The sequence below is a fragment of the Miscanthus floridulus genome, chromosome 12 (assembly GCF_019320115.1).
Source record: "Miscanthus floridulus cultivar M001 chromosome 12, ASM1932011v1, whole genome shotgun sequence".
Taxonomy (NCBI): Eukaryota; Viridiplantae; Streptophyta; class Magnoliopsida; order Poales; family Poaceae; genus Miscanthus; species Miscanthus floridulus.
In genome coordinates this window covers 67,464,281-67,477,914 of record NC_089591.1, presented here as the reverse complement: position 1 = coordinate 67,477,914, position 13,634 = coordinate 67,464,281, and the positions used below count along the sequence as shown (strand labels likewise).

General features: G+C 46.8%; 1 protein-coding gene and 1 pseudogene across 2 annotated transcripts; one reads left to right on the top strand and one right to left on the bottom strand.

Annotated features, from left to right (window-relative positions):
* Positions 1–221: 221 nt before the first annotated feature.
* On the bottom strand, positions 222–1,658 carry LOC136496041 (uncharacterized; annotated as a pseudogene).
* A 9,039-nt stretch (positions 1,659–10,697) lies between these two features.
* Positions 10,698–13,176, top strand: LOC136497230 (protein DMR6-LIKE OXYGENASE 1-like). Of its 2 annotated transcripts, none has more exons than XM_066493020.1 (4): positions 10,698–11,043; positions 11,136–11,383; positions 11,769–12,090; positions 12,227–13,158. In XM_066493020.1, the coding sequence occupies exons 1-4, from the start codon at positions 10,816–10,818 to the stop codon at positions 12,485–12,487; spliced, it is 1,059 nt and encodes a 352-aa protein (XP_066349117.1). In that variant the 5' UTR covers positions 10,698–10,815; the 3' UTR covers positions 12,488–13,158. The 2 variants fall into 2 exon arrangements, with proteins under 2 accessions (XP_066349117.1, XP_066349118.1); XM_066493021.1 differs by having other exon boundaries at positions 10,781–11,043; positions 11,123–11,383; positions 12,227–13,176.
* The last annotated feature ends 458 nt before the right edge of the window (positions 13,177–13,634 follow it).

Genomic DNA, 13,634 nt, shown 5'->3' with positions numbered 1-13,634 from the left:
TTTACATTCATAGAATTGTCATGCTATAGTAGGATTGGAGCTTAGGTTGCAAGACTCTTTGTGCGATAGATCAATAGAAACACTTTCTAGGCACAAGAGGTTAATTGGGCTAACCGTAGGATTTAATTATTGCAAAGAAATTTAGAATTCGCCCAATTCACCCCCCTCTTGGGCATCTTGATCCTTTCATGAACGACAGCCGCTACCGCTTGACAACGCTCTCATAGATACAACATTATGCCCCTCAGGATACCCTCCACAATTGCAACCAAAGGAAGCGAATGTGTACCTTTGAGCACCCAGTTGTAAACCTTGTCATTATGTCGTAGCGTGCACCACAGGTATCATGCAACAACGACCACTTCTCGATGGGCTCCTCTTTAATCCAATCTGAGAAGCACTTTAAAGACCTGCCCCCCCTTACGTCGGTGAGTCTTGCTTCTAGCCTCATTAGGATCAGGAGTAAGGCCTTGCGGCTCCTCCTCTCGTGCCACAACAGGTTGACGACACACTTCATTCATGTGGCTTGTGGTCAGCTCGTTTAACCTTTACCAAAGGAAATCAAATTTCTTTCTCTGGTTCTGCTTGCATAGTCTTTTGAACAGGTCCATTAGGCGCTTGCTCTTGAACTGCTTGTGGAAATTACTACCTAGATGCATCATGCACCAGCGACTATGTATATCTGGCCATTAGACCTCTAGATCCCTACTGTTCTTCAATTTATCCACTGCATTCAATAAACCTGCATTACGATCATGCAGGACACAAGCATTCTCCCTATCTTCTACGAGAGCTCATTTAATCAACTTTAGGAACCACAACCAGCTGTCGCTATTCTCCGATTCAACCAGGGCGAAAGCAATAGGCACAACCTGGTTGTTGCCGTCAACCCCTATGGCTGTTAGCAATGTACCTCTATACTGTCCGGTCAATAAAGTGCCATCCACACAGAGCAGAGGTCGACAATGCTTGAAGGCCTGTATCATGCACCCCAAAGACCAAAAAGCTCATTTCAGGACACGGTCTCCTTCCCCGTTGATGTAGTCATCAATATCAATTACAGTCCTAGGGTTTCTGGCTTGAATGGTTGCTAGAAGAGTTGGTAGGTGGTGATATGAGTCCTTGTAATTACCAAACCTCTTCTCCAAGGCAAGCTGTTTTGCTCTCCAAGCCATGTCATAAGACATCTCATAGCCATATCTGTTCTGAATAGCAAGCATTATCCGAAATGGAGACATGCCAACTTTTTCAACTATCTCGCCATACATTACATTGGCCACGAATTCCGCTATCATGTTCTTATGCTTCATCAACGATGTCTACAGCAAGCAACTATGTGGTTGAACAATAGTGGTGATGAAGTTGGTCATATGACCATGAACACGCCAAGTACAACCTTGGGTCACACACTTAACGTCCCACGTCGTGGGGTTAGAAATAACCACCTTGAACTGCTTTTCAGAAAAAGCCCACCTTTAACTTTTAGTTTCTTTTACATTATTATGTTCAGTTGCTAAAAAAGTACATATCTTAAAGACTTTAAGTACAAATCTATTGATACATTGAACACGTCTACGAAGTATCTACCATATCACGAAAAGGATTTCAGCCTCGTAGCAATGATTAGGGGATCCCTTGGCAACAGCAGATGTCGCCATCACTCTCCTTCATCCTTCCCATCCTAGTCCTCGCGTGTCACATTGAGCGACAACAGCAGCTGAGCTGAGCAGCCTCACGCAGTCATGCGATTGTGAGCAATGCAACCCAAATACCCTAGTTTTGCTACTAGTAGTAAGCGGACGGTAGATGGCGAAACTGGTGCTCCTATCTTCTGGTCACCGTAGGCCATACCTGAAGATGTAAGGTGTCACTGCCGAGCGAGCTCCGAGCGTGTGTAGTGTGGAGATAGTCAGATAGAGATAGAGAAACAAAACGAAGGGCCAAGCAGGCAGCACTGGACCAAGGCGATGCCGTGGAGGGCGGCCAGACGGGCGTGGGGCATGTCAGAAACTGAGCGCAAGTAGTCGGCGTGGAGGTGCAGGGGATAGCTTCTCGAGGCCTAGTTCCGGAGCAGCCTTGAGACCAGCGCGGCCACGGTGTAGTCGTGTATAGAGATGAGGCTAACACGTCAGATGCCCGCATGCTGCCGGTGGGCAAGTAGTCGGAGTGGGCTTTGGCCTTCGCGCCGAGTATGCGTGCACCTCACGCGCGATCGCCTAATTCTTCGGCAACTGTAACTAACTACGGTAATGCTAGAGAACATATGTCTGGAATCTTAAAAAATTAGACGCTCGGCTCCGCGTCCGCACTCGCTCCAGCATCGCGACCGGCCCAACAGGTCCATCTACGCTCTCTCTCTCTCTCTCTCCTCTGTCTACTCCATCTATATTGTGATAGCGGACAAAAATCACCAACTCCTCGTTTCGCTCGTCGTGGACCACCACACCGTCCGCCTGCCCCAAGTCACCACGCGGCGACGCCCCCATTCAGCGTCGAGCCACGCCACATTGGCCGTCACGCCGTGCTCCATCCCTCGCCGCGTCCACTCCGCCTTGTCGCGCTGTGCCCCATCCCTCGCCGCGTCGAGGTGCTATCGACGCCGACGTTCCCCATTAGGAGGTTGTGGTCGCTGTTGATGCCGGCGCTGCCATGACGCTCGACCTCAGCTCGTGATATCACAAGATCCATAGTGGCTAGACCCAGAGCGGGCTTCTTCGGTTCCACCTCACGCTCCCTTCCTTCCTTGAATGTTGCAAGCGTATGTTTTAAGTGTTTCAGATGTTTCATATGCATGTTGCAAGTGTTTCATGTGGATGATGCAAAAGTAGATTGGGATGTTGCATATGTTGCAATGGTTATACACGTATGTTGCAAGCATTTGTTCCAAATGTTTCAGCTATTTCAGACGGATGTTGCACGTGTTTTATCTGCGTGTCGCATATGTTTCACACTTATGTTGCAAGCGTTTCATCTGGATGTTTCATATGTTTTCACACATATGTTGCAAGTGTTTCATCTAAATGTTGCATATATTTTGCAATGTCTACACACGTGTTTCCCTCGTGTTTCAAATATATGTTGCAAGTGTTTCAACTGTTTCGAACGTATATTGCAAATGTTTCCTCTAGATGTTGTAAAAATTGATCTGGTGTTGCACATATTGCAGTGGACCCCATCTATAGCAGCCGCCTGCTGCAGCTGACGGGCCTGCCTGCATGCGCGTGGGTGTGGAGCGATGGGCGCAGATCGAGACAAAAGCGGGCACAGGACACGGAGTGGGCATAGGATACAGAGCGGCGTGAAACCCCATGTGAAGTAGGCGCGCGCGGGCGTCCGGACGCTAGCCCCCGTCCAGACGTCCGGATGTCTGGGCGCTAGCCTTTCCCAACAAACTAACAATTCCACTGCAAGCCTATACACCGAAAACCCCATTTTTTATTTTTTTCATAAAAGCATCCTTGTTGACATGGCATATAGAAAACTAGGCTTAGGATCATTATTAAGTTCAACCTAATTACTTATGGGGGTGACCTATAGATCATACTTGGCATATACATATATAAAGAAAAAAAGTGATTAGTTTCTTTTGGATTTTTGAGTGGGGATAACCTATAAATATTTTCTATTCCTAAAAACAACACCAGATCTTGTGCACATAAAGATGTATATAAATATAGTATATAAGTTTCCATAATTAGAAAAAGAAAAGGGAATGAGAGTAGATGCAAACTAGCAACTAGCCTAGCTCAGACAGGCGACCTGCCTCACCCCCCTTTTATGCTGACCCCGCTTCTTCCAATGTGCCCCATGCATGGTGGCCCGCTAAGGCCTCTCTCTCTCTCTCCTGGCTCCCTCTCCCCGTCTCCCACTGTGGTCGTCTGACACGAGGGTCCACCCCGGACGCGTGGCAAAACACAACGGGTGCCCAAGCACACAGATCGCCGCCCCTACTCCCCACTCCTTCTACACCAACTTTTCACCCCACTCGCTAGTCGCAATCTACCACCGCACTAGTCCCACGCGGTCGGGCCCGTCCACGGTCTCTACGGTTCGCCGAAAGACCTGTTTGGGTTTTGTATTGAGTGACAACATTTGTTTACTAATGAGTTTCATGTGAGTTGAAAGATTCAGTTTAGTTCACGAGCTAGAGTTGAGCAACATGAGGTACAAAGACTATGTAAGTACTAAAGGTGATGACCATCATATGGGAGACCTATTGGGGTTAGCCATTTGAAAAAGGTTTGAGAATAGAAGGTCGTTAGAGTAATTTACACTCATCGGAACCCTCTGGACTCTGGTGTGCACCTGGCGAGGTGGCACCAAAGCTTTCGTACAATGCTTAATTTCGTCTGGTTGTTTTCACCGCGTGCACGTTATCTTCCTGTGGCACCGGAGCTTAGTAACACTGTAACACTGACTGACAAAGCGGTGATAAAGTTTGAAAGAGCTCATCGGAGCTCTCTAGCGGTGCACCAAAGAGTTCGTCTAGATAGTTCAAGGAAGCCGTCGAGGGCACACCAGAACTATCCGATGGTGCATTGGAGTACACCATCTAGTGTTTTTAATTGTTAAAATTACCGTTAGAAAGCTCTAAGCTCCCGGTGCACTCATAGACATATGACAACAACGACAAATGGGGAAGCGATCGTGTCTATCTAAATGTTATCAGTCAAGTCACAAACATTTGTTCGGGAGTTTGTGAAGTCGTGGGCCGATTGTGAGTCTACACACATTATAGTCATGATGATGTTCCTTGAGAAGACTGTGCTGCTATAAAGTTTAACCACATGATGCAATTTGTTAATATAGAATTAGAATTATATTTTATGTTTGAAATTTCACGTGCATGTCTTGATGGTTAAGTAAGACGTTGTCGCTGAGGAAACATCATTTGCAATTTACACATCTAGTTATTTATGGTATGGTCTGCAAGGATTTGTCTTGGCTTGTATCCTCTGTTTCATATTTGGCCTGTTTTAGATTTTAGAAGACCATATAAGGTTCAAATAATTCTGAGGAAGGAACAAAAAAGGTAGATCATGATTTTAGAAGAAAAAAAAATATATCCGTTTTCATATTTTCTTAGTTAAAACAAATTTTATGAGTTTTTTATTATTAAATTAGATTTAAGTATTTTAGATGCATAGAAAAATATTTGGATATTTTTTGTTGAAGTATTTTTATTTTTTTGGTAAAATCTAATTGACCCTCTTGAACTACCACGAAAGTCGGATTTATCACTCTCGTGGCTAACATGGTGCCATGTAGGACAGCTAATGTTGCGTTATGTTTGTCGAAAATGCTTTTAAAATTGCTCAAGATAAATTGGATAAATTCAAAAATTATGAGAGTCTAAAAATCTTTTTTTTATTGGCGGAGGCAAATCGGACTTGGCAACAATTGAAGGGGTTAAATGTACTTTTTCTCTCTTTTCTCTAGTTTGAGACCAGACACGGGCATTGACCTGACGTGTTGGCCTCTTCTGTACACCACGGTACCCAAGCTGCCAAGCACTGGTTCAGATACTTAGATGGACCTTTTTCTGAATGTTATATCTAGGGATGAAAATGGACAAAAACAGGTGAGGAATCCATCTCCTATTTCTGTTTCTATATTTTAACTGGGGCCTTATTTAGATTCCAAGTTTTTTCACTCTCTCTCCATCACATCAAATCTTTGGACACATGCATGGAGTATTAAATGTAGATAAAAAAATAACTAATTACACAGTTTGATTATAAATTACGAGACGAATCTTTTAAGCCTAGTTAGGCCATGATTAGACAATAATTGTCAAATACAAACGAAAGTGCTACAATGCCGAATACTGATTCCTAACGGCGATCTAAACAAGGCCTGGAAATTGTATCGGATTTGAAAAGCAGAAATCGAAAATGAAATCGAGATTACAAACATACGTAGACAAAATACAAACGGAGCTAGAAAGCTAAGTTAGGACCACATGATCTAATATTCTCAAATATGCATGTATAAGGTAACACAATAATATACGCCTATGAAGTCGGTAAAATATTTACTTGCAAGCCATACGTGCTCAGATGGTATTGTTGGGTATAAATAAGACGGAGGAGTTTATGTGATTCGTACGCTCGGAATCTCTCGGGCTCTAATGCCTGAGGCCCAGTTACACACATTCTCTGTTTTTTTTAATTGTGGGCTGGGCACCTAGTCTGTCTTCCTCTTCCATGCGAATGTCTTCTGTTCTGTCTGCCCCATTATAAAATGGGCTGGAGTTGGTTCGTTTTCAAAACCCACCAGAGAACTGGGCTTTGTTGCCGTCACTATTCCTTCCCTCTCGTAGTTGGGTTAGAATCATCCGGTGGCCCAGTCGACATGCTCCTGGTGAGAACGGGGAAAATGCGGCCGCCGGCCAGTGGCCCACCGGTGGTCACCAAGTATTTATTTCCTCGCAGGTCACCCAACCATCACCCACCGGAGCCGCTTCCATTTCAACTTCACATATGACATATACAGATATACTTTTGCTTTCAAATCTCAACGAAACGAATATCGTGTTTTCTAGAGCGTTGGGGTCGGCAGCCAGAGTTGTCAAGTTCAACAGCATTGGTACCGTACAAGCACAAAACATTAACATCAATTTCACTAAAAATTTATTTGGCCGGCAGCGCACACCAGTCACGTTGGCATTTTGATCTGTTTATTGGCTTTGCATAAATATATATTTCTTTAGAGAGCATGAAAACCTCGAGAAAGGCACTCCTAATATTAGTATTGTTCGGTGGGTATGTCGTCATGAAAGGGAAAGAAAAAGGCAGTGTGACAACTAAATATTCATTCAAATAGAATTTCGTGCGTCCATAGTGCGAAGTGGATGGTCCCGCCGTACATTCTAGTCCCTCCGAGATGGTGTATTTTTATAAAGAAAAGTCATAAAATTTAGATTTTAACTTTTAGTTTCTTTTACATTATTATGTTGTCAGTTGCTAAAAAAGTACATATCTTAAAGACTTTAAGTACAAATCTATTGATACAAGTTTTAATTATGTCCTAAACTTACATATAATCTGACTAATTGTTTGTTCCAATTTTTGTATTTTTAAGCTTTTTCCTTCTCTTGTCAAACTACGCTTATCAATCCTACATAAAAGAGAGTAGGGAATATATTTCATAAGACAGTGCACATATTTAAAGAGTCAAGCATTTGTAAGTTTAAACCAACATTTGGTCTCAAGTGATATATAAGTCGGTTATTCCGTCCAGGTTGAAGATAAGACGTTTTGGACAAGGTCTGACTAAAATATTTTTAGTAATATTTTACAAACTTGATGCTCATATGCATAAATTTGTCATAGAGTATTTTTATAAAAGCACAAATTGTTTTTTTTTTGCGAAAAAGCACAAATTGGTTAAGATGCTTATTTATATCCTAACAGAAAATAGTGGTCAAAGCTACATTTTGGAGATTGTGTCGTTGTCCAAAACATCAATTAATTATTTGAAAACTGAAGGGAGTATATGTTTATGTCACTGGATTTATATATAAAATATTTTCTTAGAGTTGAAATCAAGAATTAAAATCCAGTTTTATAGACCATGATGAGTCCAAAACATGCTTTATCTTATGAAAATATTGAGGGAGTATATATTCACAAATTGCAACATTGCAAGCTTGAAAGAAGAATGGCTACACCAAAATTATTTGCTAAAGCGAATCCTTAGAGAATCAACTTATACAAAGTTCAATCTGAGAAAAAATGTAAATTATGTAAAGATGAACGCCACGGAACGAAAAGAGCGGAAAGGTACCGAATGACGGCTTTCTTGGTTTAGTCTGAGAATATATATGCTTATTACTACAAATTTCATTTATTGCAAAATGATGTACACAAATAAAAGTCAATGAAAGAGGAAAACCAAATTCCAAAAGAGCGGAAAGGCACGAAAAAAATATTTTTTGGTAATGACTTATTTACGGTTGAATGTTTTCTAGGGAGACCGCACGGCCACCTCCCCAACTCACGTGCACGCCCACATGCATCCGTCTCTCTCTCTCTCTCTGTGTGTGTGTGTGTGTGTGTGGCGACCTTCGAGCTCCTCCCCGCGCCCATGCCGCCACCCGCACCGGCTTGGGGCTCTAGCGGGTTTAGCGGCGGTGGGTATAGCTCCTACGGCCGCGGCGCTGGTGAGGTAGGCGACTTCCTCCTCCTCCTCTTCCTCCTCCTGGATCTACTAGTTAGGGTTCCAGCGAACCCTCCTTCTTCATCTTCCCTAACTCAAAGGGAAGGTTTGGGGGAGGAAGGTCGACCAGGTAGTGGGGGTGGCTGGCGAGCGGTTTAGGGGCCCTAGCGACGGTAGAGGTGGTCAGGCTAGGTCAAGGCGGGGGAGCTCCGGCGAGTGGGGGGGGAGGGGGAGAAGGCGGATGCCGCGGGCGCGCTAGGGCGTCACTGGAGCTCTGTGGCCGTGGAGCTCCGGTGAAGCCCTAGCGTGCCCATGGCGGCGGGAGGGGGCAGCGGCAGGGGTGAGGTTCGCCAGAGATAAAGAAGACACCGGGCGAGAGGGAGAGAGGTAGGAGCGGCCGGCCGCGCGGCTGGCCCGGCCGTGCGAGGTTAGATGTGTCCTTTTTTTTTTACTACTATTATGTTGAGCTACTTGGCAAGACAAACTTACTCATACCACATTCAGGCATTCCAACTTAATGCATAGAATTAAAGATAAACCATAGTCAATATTTTAGATAATAATTGCCTTAAGACAGCTCAGAACATCAGTTATTTGTAATCGGAGGGAAGCAATAAATTCTACTGTAGTTCTCATCCATTTAAAGAATGCAATAAAAACGCAGGTGTATAGGTTATTCTTGATTGTTGCTGAGAAAAAGTTGGTACGATCGCTTGACAGCACAGCGGTACACTACAGGGAGCTATCACAACGTAACGCACAACGCATTTTTACAAAGTTGATTATATTATTTTCGAAAAGCTGAGTTGATTATATTATAAACTGAAGACATGACCATACGTTCCCCGTAAGTCCGAAGTGATAACTGAGAGAACACGGCAAGTGCAGAAATCACTACAGGGCCTGCTAGTGCTAGGACTGCGATTCCACTGCGATGAGAAGATGGAGGCGGTAGCCTCCTCTCAGGCTCAGCTTTTCTCCCGTCAGCCGATTGCTGTCGTGCAGGTCTTTCACGAGATGGAATGGAAGTGGAACGATTCCACTGCTGGCTGCTGCCTGCCTACCGTGGACACCACGTGGAATGCCGCCGCAACGCAGCCGATAAACAAACCAGTGGACGGAACCATTGGAAGCTTTTTGCAACGCCGGCACGGCACCACCCGTCGTTGTACTTTGTATAAACCGCCGCATTGGACGCCGCCCAGTCAGTGTTGGAATTGGTATCCTACCTGCACGCACGTAGCCGGTTGCCTACTACTAGTAGCCTCCATGTAGAAGAAAAAATATTGTCATGGATGAGGTCATCGAGCAAACGTCACTGGGACTGACGACAGCAGGTCAGCATCTCCAACATCATCATCAACTCAGCAATCTCCCAGCCCGGTCGTCTTCTCAATCTCACGGAGATGCCAAATTGCGCGCCGCACTACTCAGCTCTTGGATCCGGCGATCGGCCGAGAGCAACCTCCATCACACGTCGGCAGATTTGATGGGGCCGGGCCTCTCGCCGCGTCAAGCTCCAATCAAGACGCGATGTTTTCTTCTTGCGTGCACTGCACAGGGGGTGCTAGCGAGGCCTAGGCTAGCGGCTAGCCCCGGACCCCGACCGGGGCCGCGAAAGATCGATCGAATCGTGATCGTGAGGCATGCAAGCCACGGCCGACTAAATCGGCCGGTGGCTCCCCCACAGTCCATGTACGTGAGGTCCTGAACCGTGGAAGAAGAACGACGGGCCGTGCGCCCGGCCCCTACCGCTCCGTGTTTTGCGGCTGTAGCGTGCGATGCGTGGGGCGCGCGCCGATATTTTTCTCGGCGATCAACAACCATATGATTCGCGCGCGACGGCCGGTCACAGAAAGAAGGTTGTTGGCCATCGTCCGGTACGGTGGCGCATCCGCCGCGGCACATGCGGCCATGCGGGTGGGCACCGCCTAGTAGAGCGCGTGTCGGTGCTGTGGCTCCGGGACGGCGACGGTGATAACTCGTGGTCTCGTGGAGCCTACATGTGTATACTAGACGTCTCGTGTGGCTAGATTTCCATCGTTTTCGTAATGCCATGCGTGGCAGATGACGGACCTCCGGGGCCGGGTATGCGTGTCGGGCTGATCCTCTCCCGGCCAAGGTCTAACTGCGCGCCGACGTTCGCGGCACGATGGCGACCCGTCGTCACTCGTCACGGCCGGGTTGGAGGCTCAGGTGGCATGGGTAGGCACGGCGAGTGCTCTAGACGGAGAACACGGGCGGCGCCGGCAACGGCGGCAACCAACAAGTCCTGGTCGGCAGCCGACTGGAAACCTTGGGTTCGTTCTCCAGGCTGCCAAGATTAATCACGCGGCATTTTTCGAGCTGGATGAAGGTGATCCGGCGTGTCGACATGTCGTTCTCTCGGTCGTTTTCGCTTGTGAAATTAAGCCACAGCTCAATTGCGACTCCGACAAACCATTGTGGTTCGGCTGTTCAGTCAATCTAGTGCTCTGGAGCCACCGGGATGCCTATAAAAAGAGCAGCAAACCGGAGCATGCTATGTCACCAGCACAAATTTGCCATTGCACGAGCTAAACCACAACTAGTAGCTAGTAAAAATTGCCAGCACACAGCACAATCCAGCTTCGTCCAGCCCCAAGAGCGAGCTTAATTAGCTCACGGTAACATAACATGGCCCCAGCCATTTCCAAGCCTCTCCTCAGCGATCTCGTGGCACAGATCGGGAAAGTCCCATTGAGCCACATCAGGCCTGTCGGAGACCGCCCGGACCTCGCCAATGTCGACAACGAGTCCGGCGCCGGGATCCCGCTCATCGACCTCAAGAAGCTCAACGGGCCGGAGCGCCCTAAGGTGGTGGAGGCCATCGGCAGGGCCTGCGAATCCGACGGCTTCTTCATGGTACGTACTGACCGTAACGGACCACGACGAAGTGACGAACCTTATGGAACAAACTAACAACCAGGCTGACACTGGTTAGCGTACGTGGACAGGTGACGAACCACGGCATCCCGGCGGCGGTCGTGGAGGGGATGCTGCGCGTGGCGCGGGAGTTCTTCCACCTGCCGGAGTCGGAGCGGCTCAAGTGCTACTCCGACGACCCCAAGAAGGCGATCCGGCTGTCCACCAGCTTCAACGTGCGCACGGAGAAGGTGAGCAACTGGCGCGACTTCCTGCGCCTGCATTGCTACCCGCTCGAGAGCTTCGTCGACCAGTGGCCGTCAAACCCGCCGTCCTTCAGGTGACCATCCATTCTCAATCCGTCTCTGAATTTGTGTTTTCTCGATCTGCAGTGCAGCTAGCTGACTTTACGGCTTTCTGATTGTTCTCTGCACAATGGTGTGTTTGGTCCGTTCGTACCAAATCAACTAGATGACCTGTTAATTTGTCAAACTCAAACTTTTTCTTTTTTCTTTTCAACAAAAGGAAGGACTTGTCAAACTGAAACTTGAAATGAGTACATGTTCGACGTTGACCATTCCTGAAAGCATGAATGAAAGAGACAAACAATTGAACGACTATGACAGAAAGTCGACCGTGTTGTTGCTATTCCTTCACCGAAAAATACAGCTCGACGCATGCAGCATGGCAAAATTGACAAGTCGTACGTGGTGGTTGCTTGACAGGGAAGTGGTGGGCACCTACGCGACGGAAGCGAGGGCGCTGGCGCTGAGGCTGCTGGAGGCCATATCGGAGAGCCTGGGCCTGGAGCGGAGCCACATGGTAGCGGCCATGGGGAGGCACGCGCAGCACATGGCGGTGAACTACTACCCGCCGTGCCCGCAGCCGGAGCTCACCTACGGGCTGCCGGGCCACAAGGACCCCAATGCCATCACGCTGCTGCTCCAGGATGGCGTCTCCGGCCTCCAGGTGCAGCGTGGCGGCCGCTGGGTGGCCGTCAACCCCGTGCCCAACGCGCTGGTCATCAACATCGGAGACCAGATGCAGGTAATATAACACAAAACACTTCAATTCACTTGCAAGTTGGAACTGCTGGTCGTTCTTGTTGCCAGTGTATGACGATCGTAATCTGGACTTGCTGAACTAACAAATTCATTTGCCTATTGTATTGTATTGGATGCAGGCACTGAGCAACGACCGATACAAGAGCGTGCTCCACCGCGTGATCGTCAACAGCGAGAGCGAGCGGATCTCGGTGCCGACGTTTTACTGCCCGTCCCCGGACGCGGTGATCGTGCCGGCCGACGCGCTGGTGGACGACGGCCACCCTCTGGCCTACCGCCCATTCACTTACCAGGAGTACTACGACGAGTTCTGGAACATGGGCCTCCAGTCGGCCAGCAGCCTCGACCGGTTTAGGCCCGGAGGATCAATAGATCAGTGAACATCAACAACGCCGGCCACGAGCACCATGAAAAAAAAAGAGACTATGCAAAACATTGTTTTCTGTGGCATCTCACTATCTGAGCATCTGCCAATAACTGGATCTTTGGATGTCCCCTCTGGACTAGAGTCAAGGATTCCCCTCGGGTCCCACCTAGCACTAGGTGGGGACTACCCTGAATGCCAATTACAAGTTTTGAATGGCTGCAATTGAGGCTCGTCGCAGTGTCTCTGCTAGGCAGACAAATTCTGCTGTGAGGTTGATTTGTCCAAATTCTAATTAGCAATAAACTTTTTTAGGGATTTCTTTTATGAATTATCACAAAGTATAGACGTAAATGTATTTAGACACATGTGTGCACTTACCTCTATAAAAGGTCACATGTGAATCGTACTCCCACCTTTGAAAGACCGAGCTGGAAGATCAACGTACACGTCGTCTATCACTATAATATCAACATTATTAAATTTTGAAATAATTATAGAAACATTCAAGCCTCCGTACTAAGTCGAATACTTGAACCCAAATAGATATGTTTCACCACAAGAAATAGTGTTGTCTTTGATATAAGTAACTAAAATCCTACCCCTATTTATATAAATTAATATATATGATGTGACTGAATAGATTGCTAATACAAATAGTATATGTTAGGTGGATGACAAGAAAGTAATTTTAGAACATTACCAAAATATATTTCCTACACCTTTTGCTATATATTACTTTCAAAAAACTTGTCAAAATTGCTTTAGCAAAAACAGTAGCCTTATCTGCATTGTATAAGTAAAATATAAGTAAAGAAAAACACATTGTATTCATAGACAGAGGGATTATCTATTATGCATGTCCACAAAAGATGCTCGGCAGTCCATCGAGGGGTATCCCGCGATGATAGATTGATCGGTGGAGGTGCGCGTGATCAGGAACCAGATGGTGACTACAAGGCGTAGAGATAGCGATTTAGACAGGTTCGGACCGTTTGATCGACGTAATATCCTACGTCCTGCATCTTTGTTGTATTGTATTGAGTATGAGATGTATCGATCTGTCCACTAGGGGACCCCTGCCTCTCCTTATATACTCTGGAGGGGCAGGGTTATAAAAAAAGTATCATATTTGGTACTATACAATAGCTTGTGGTACACGC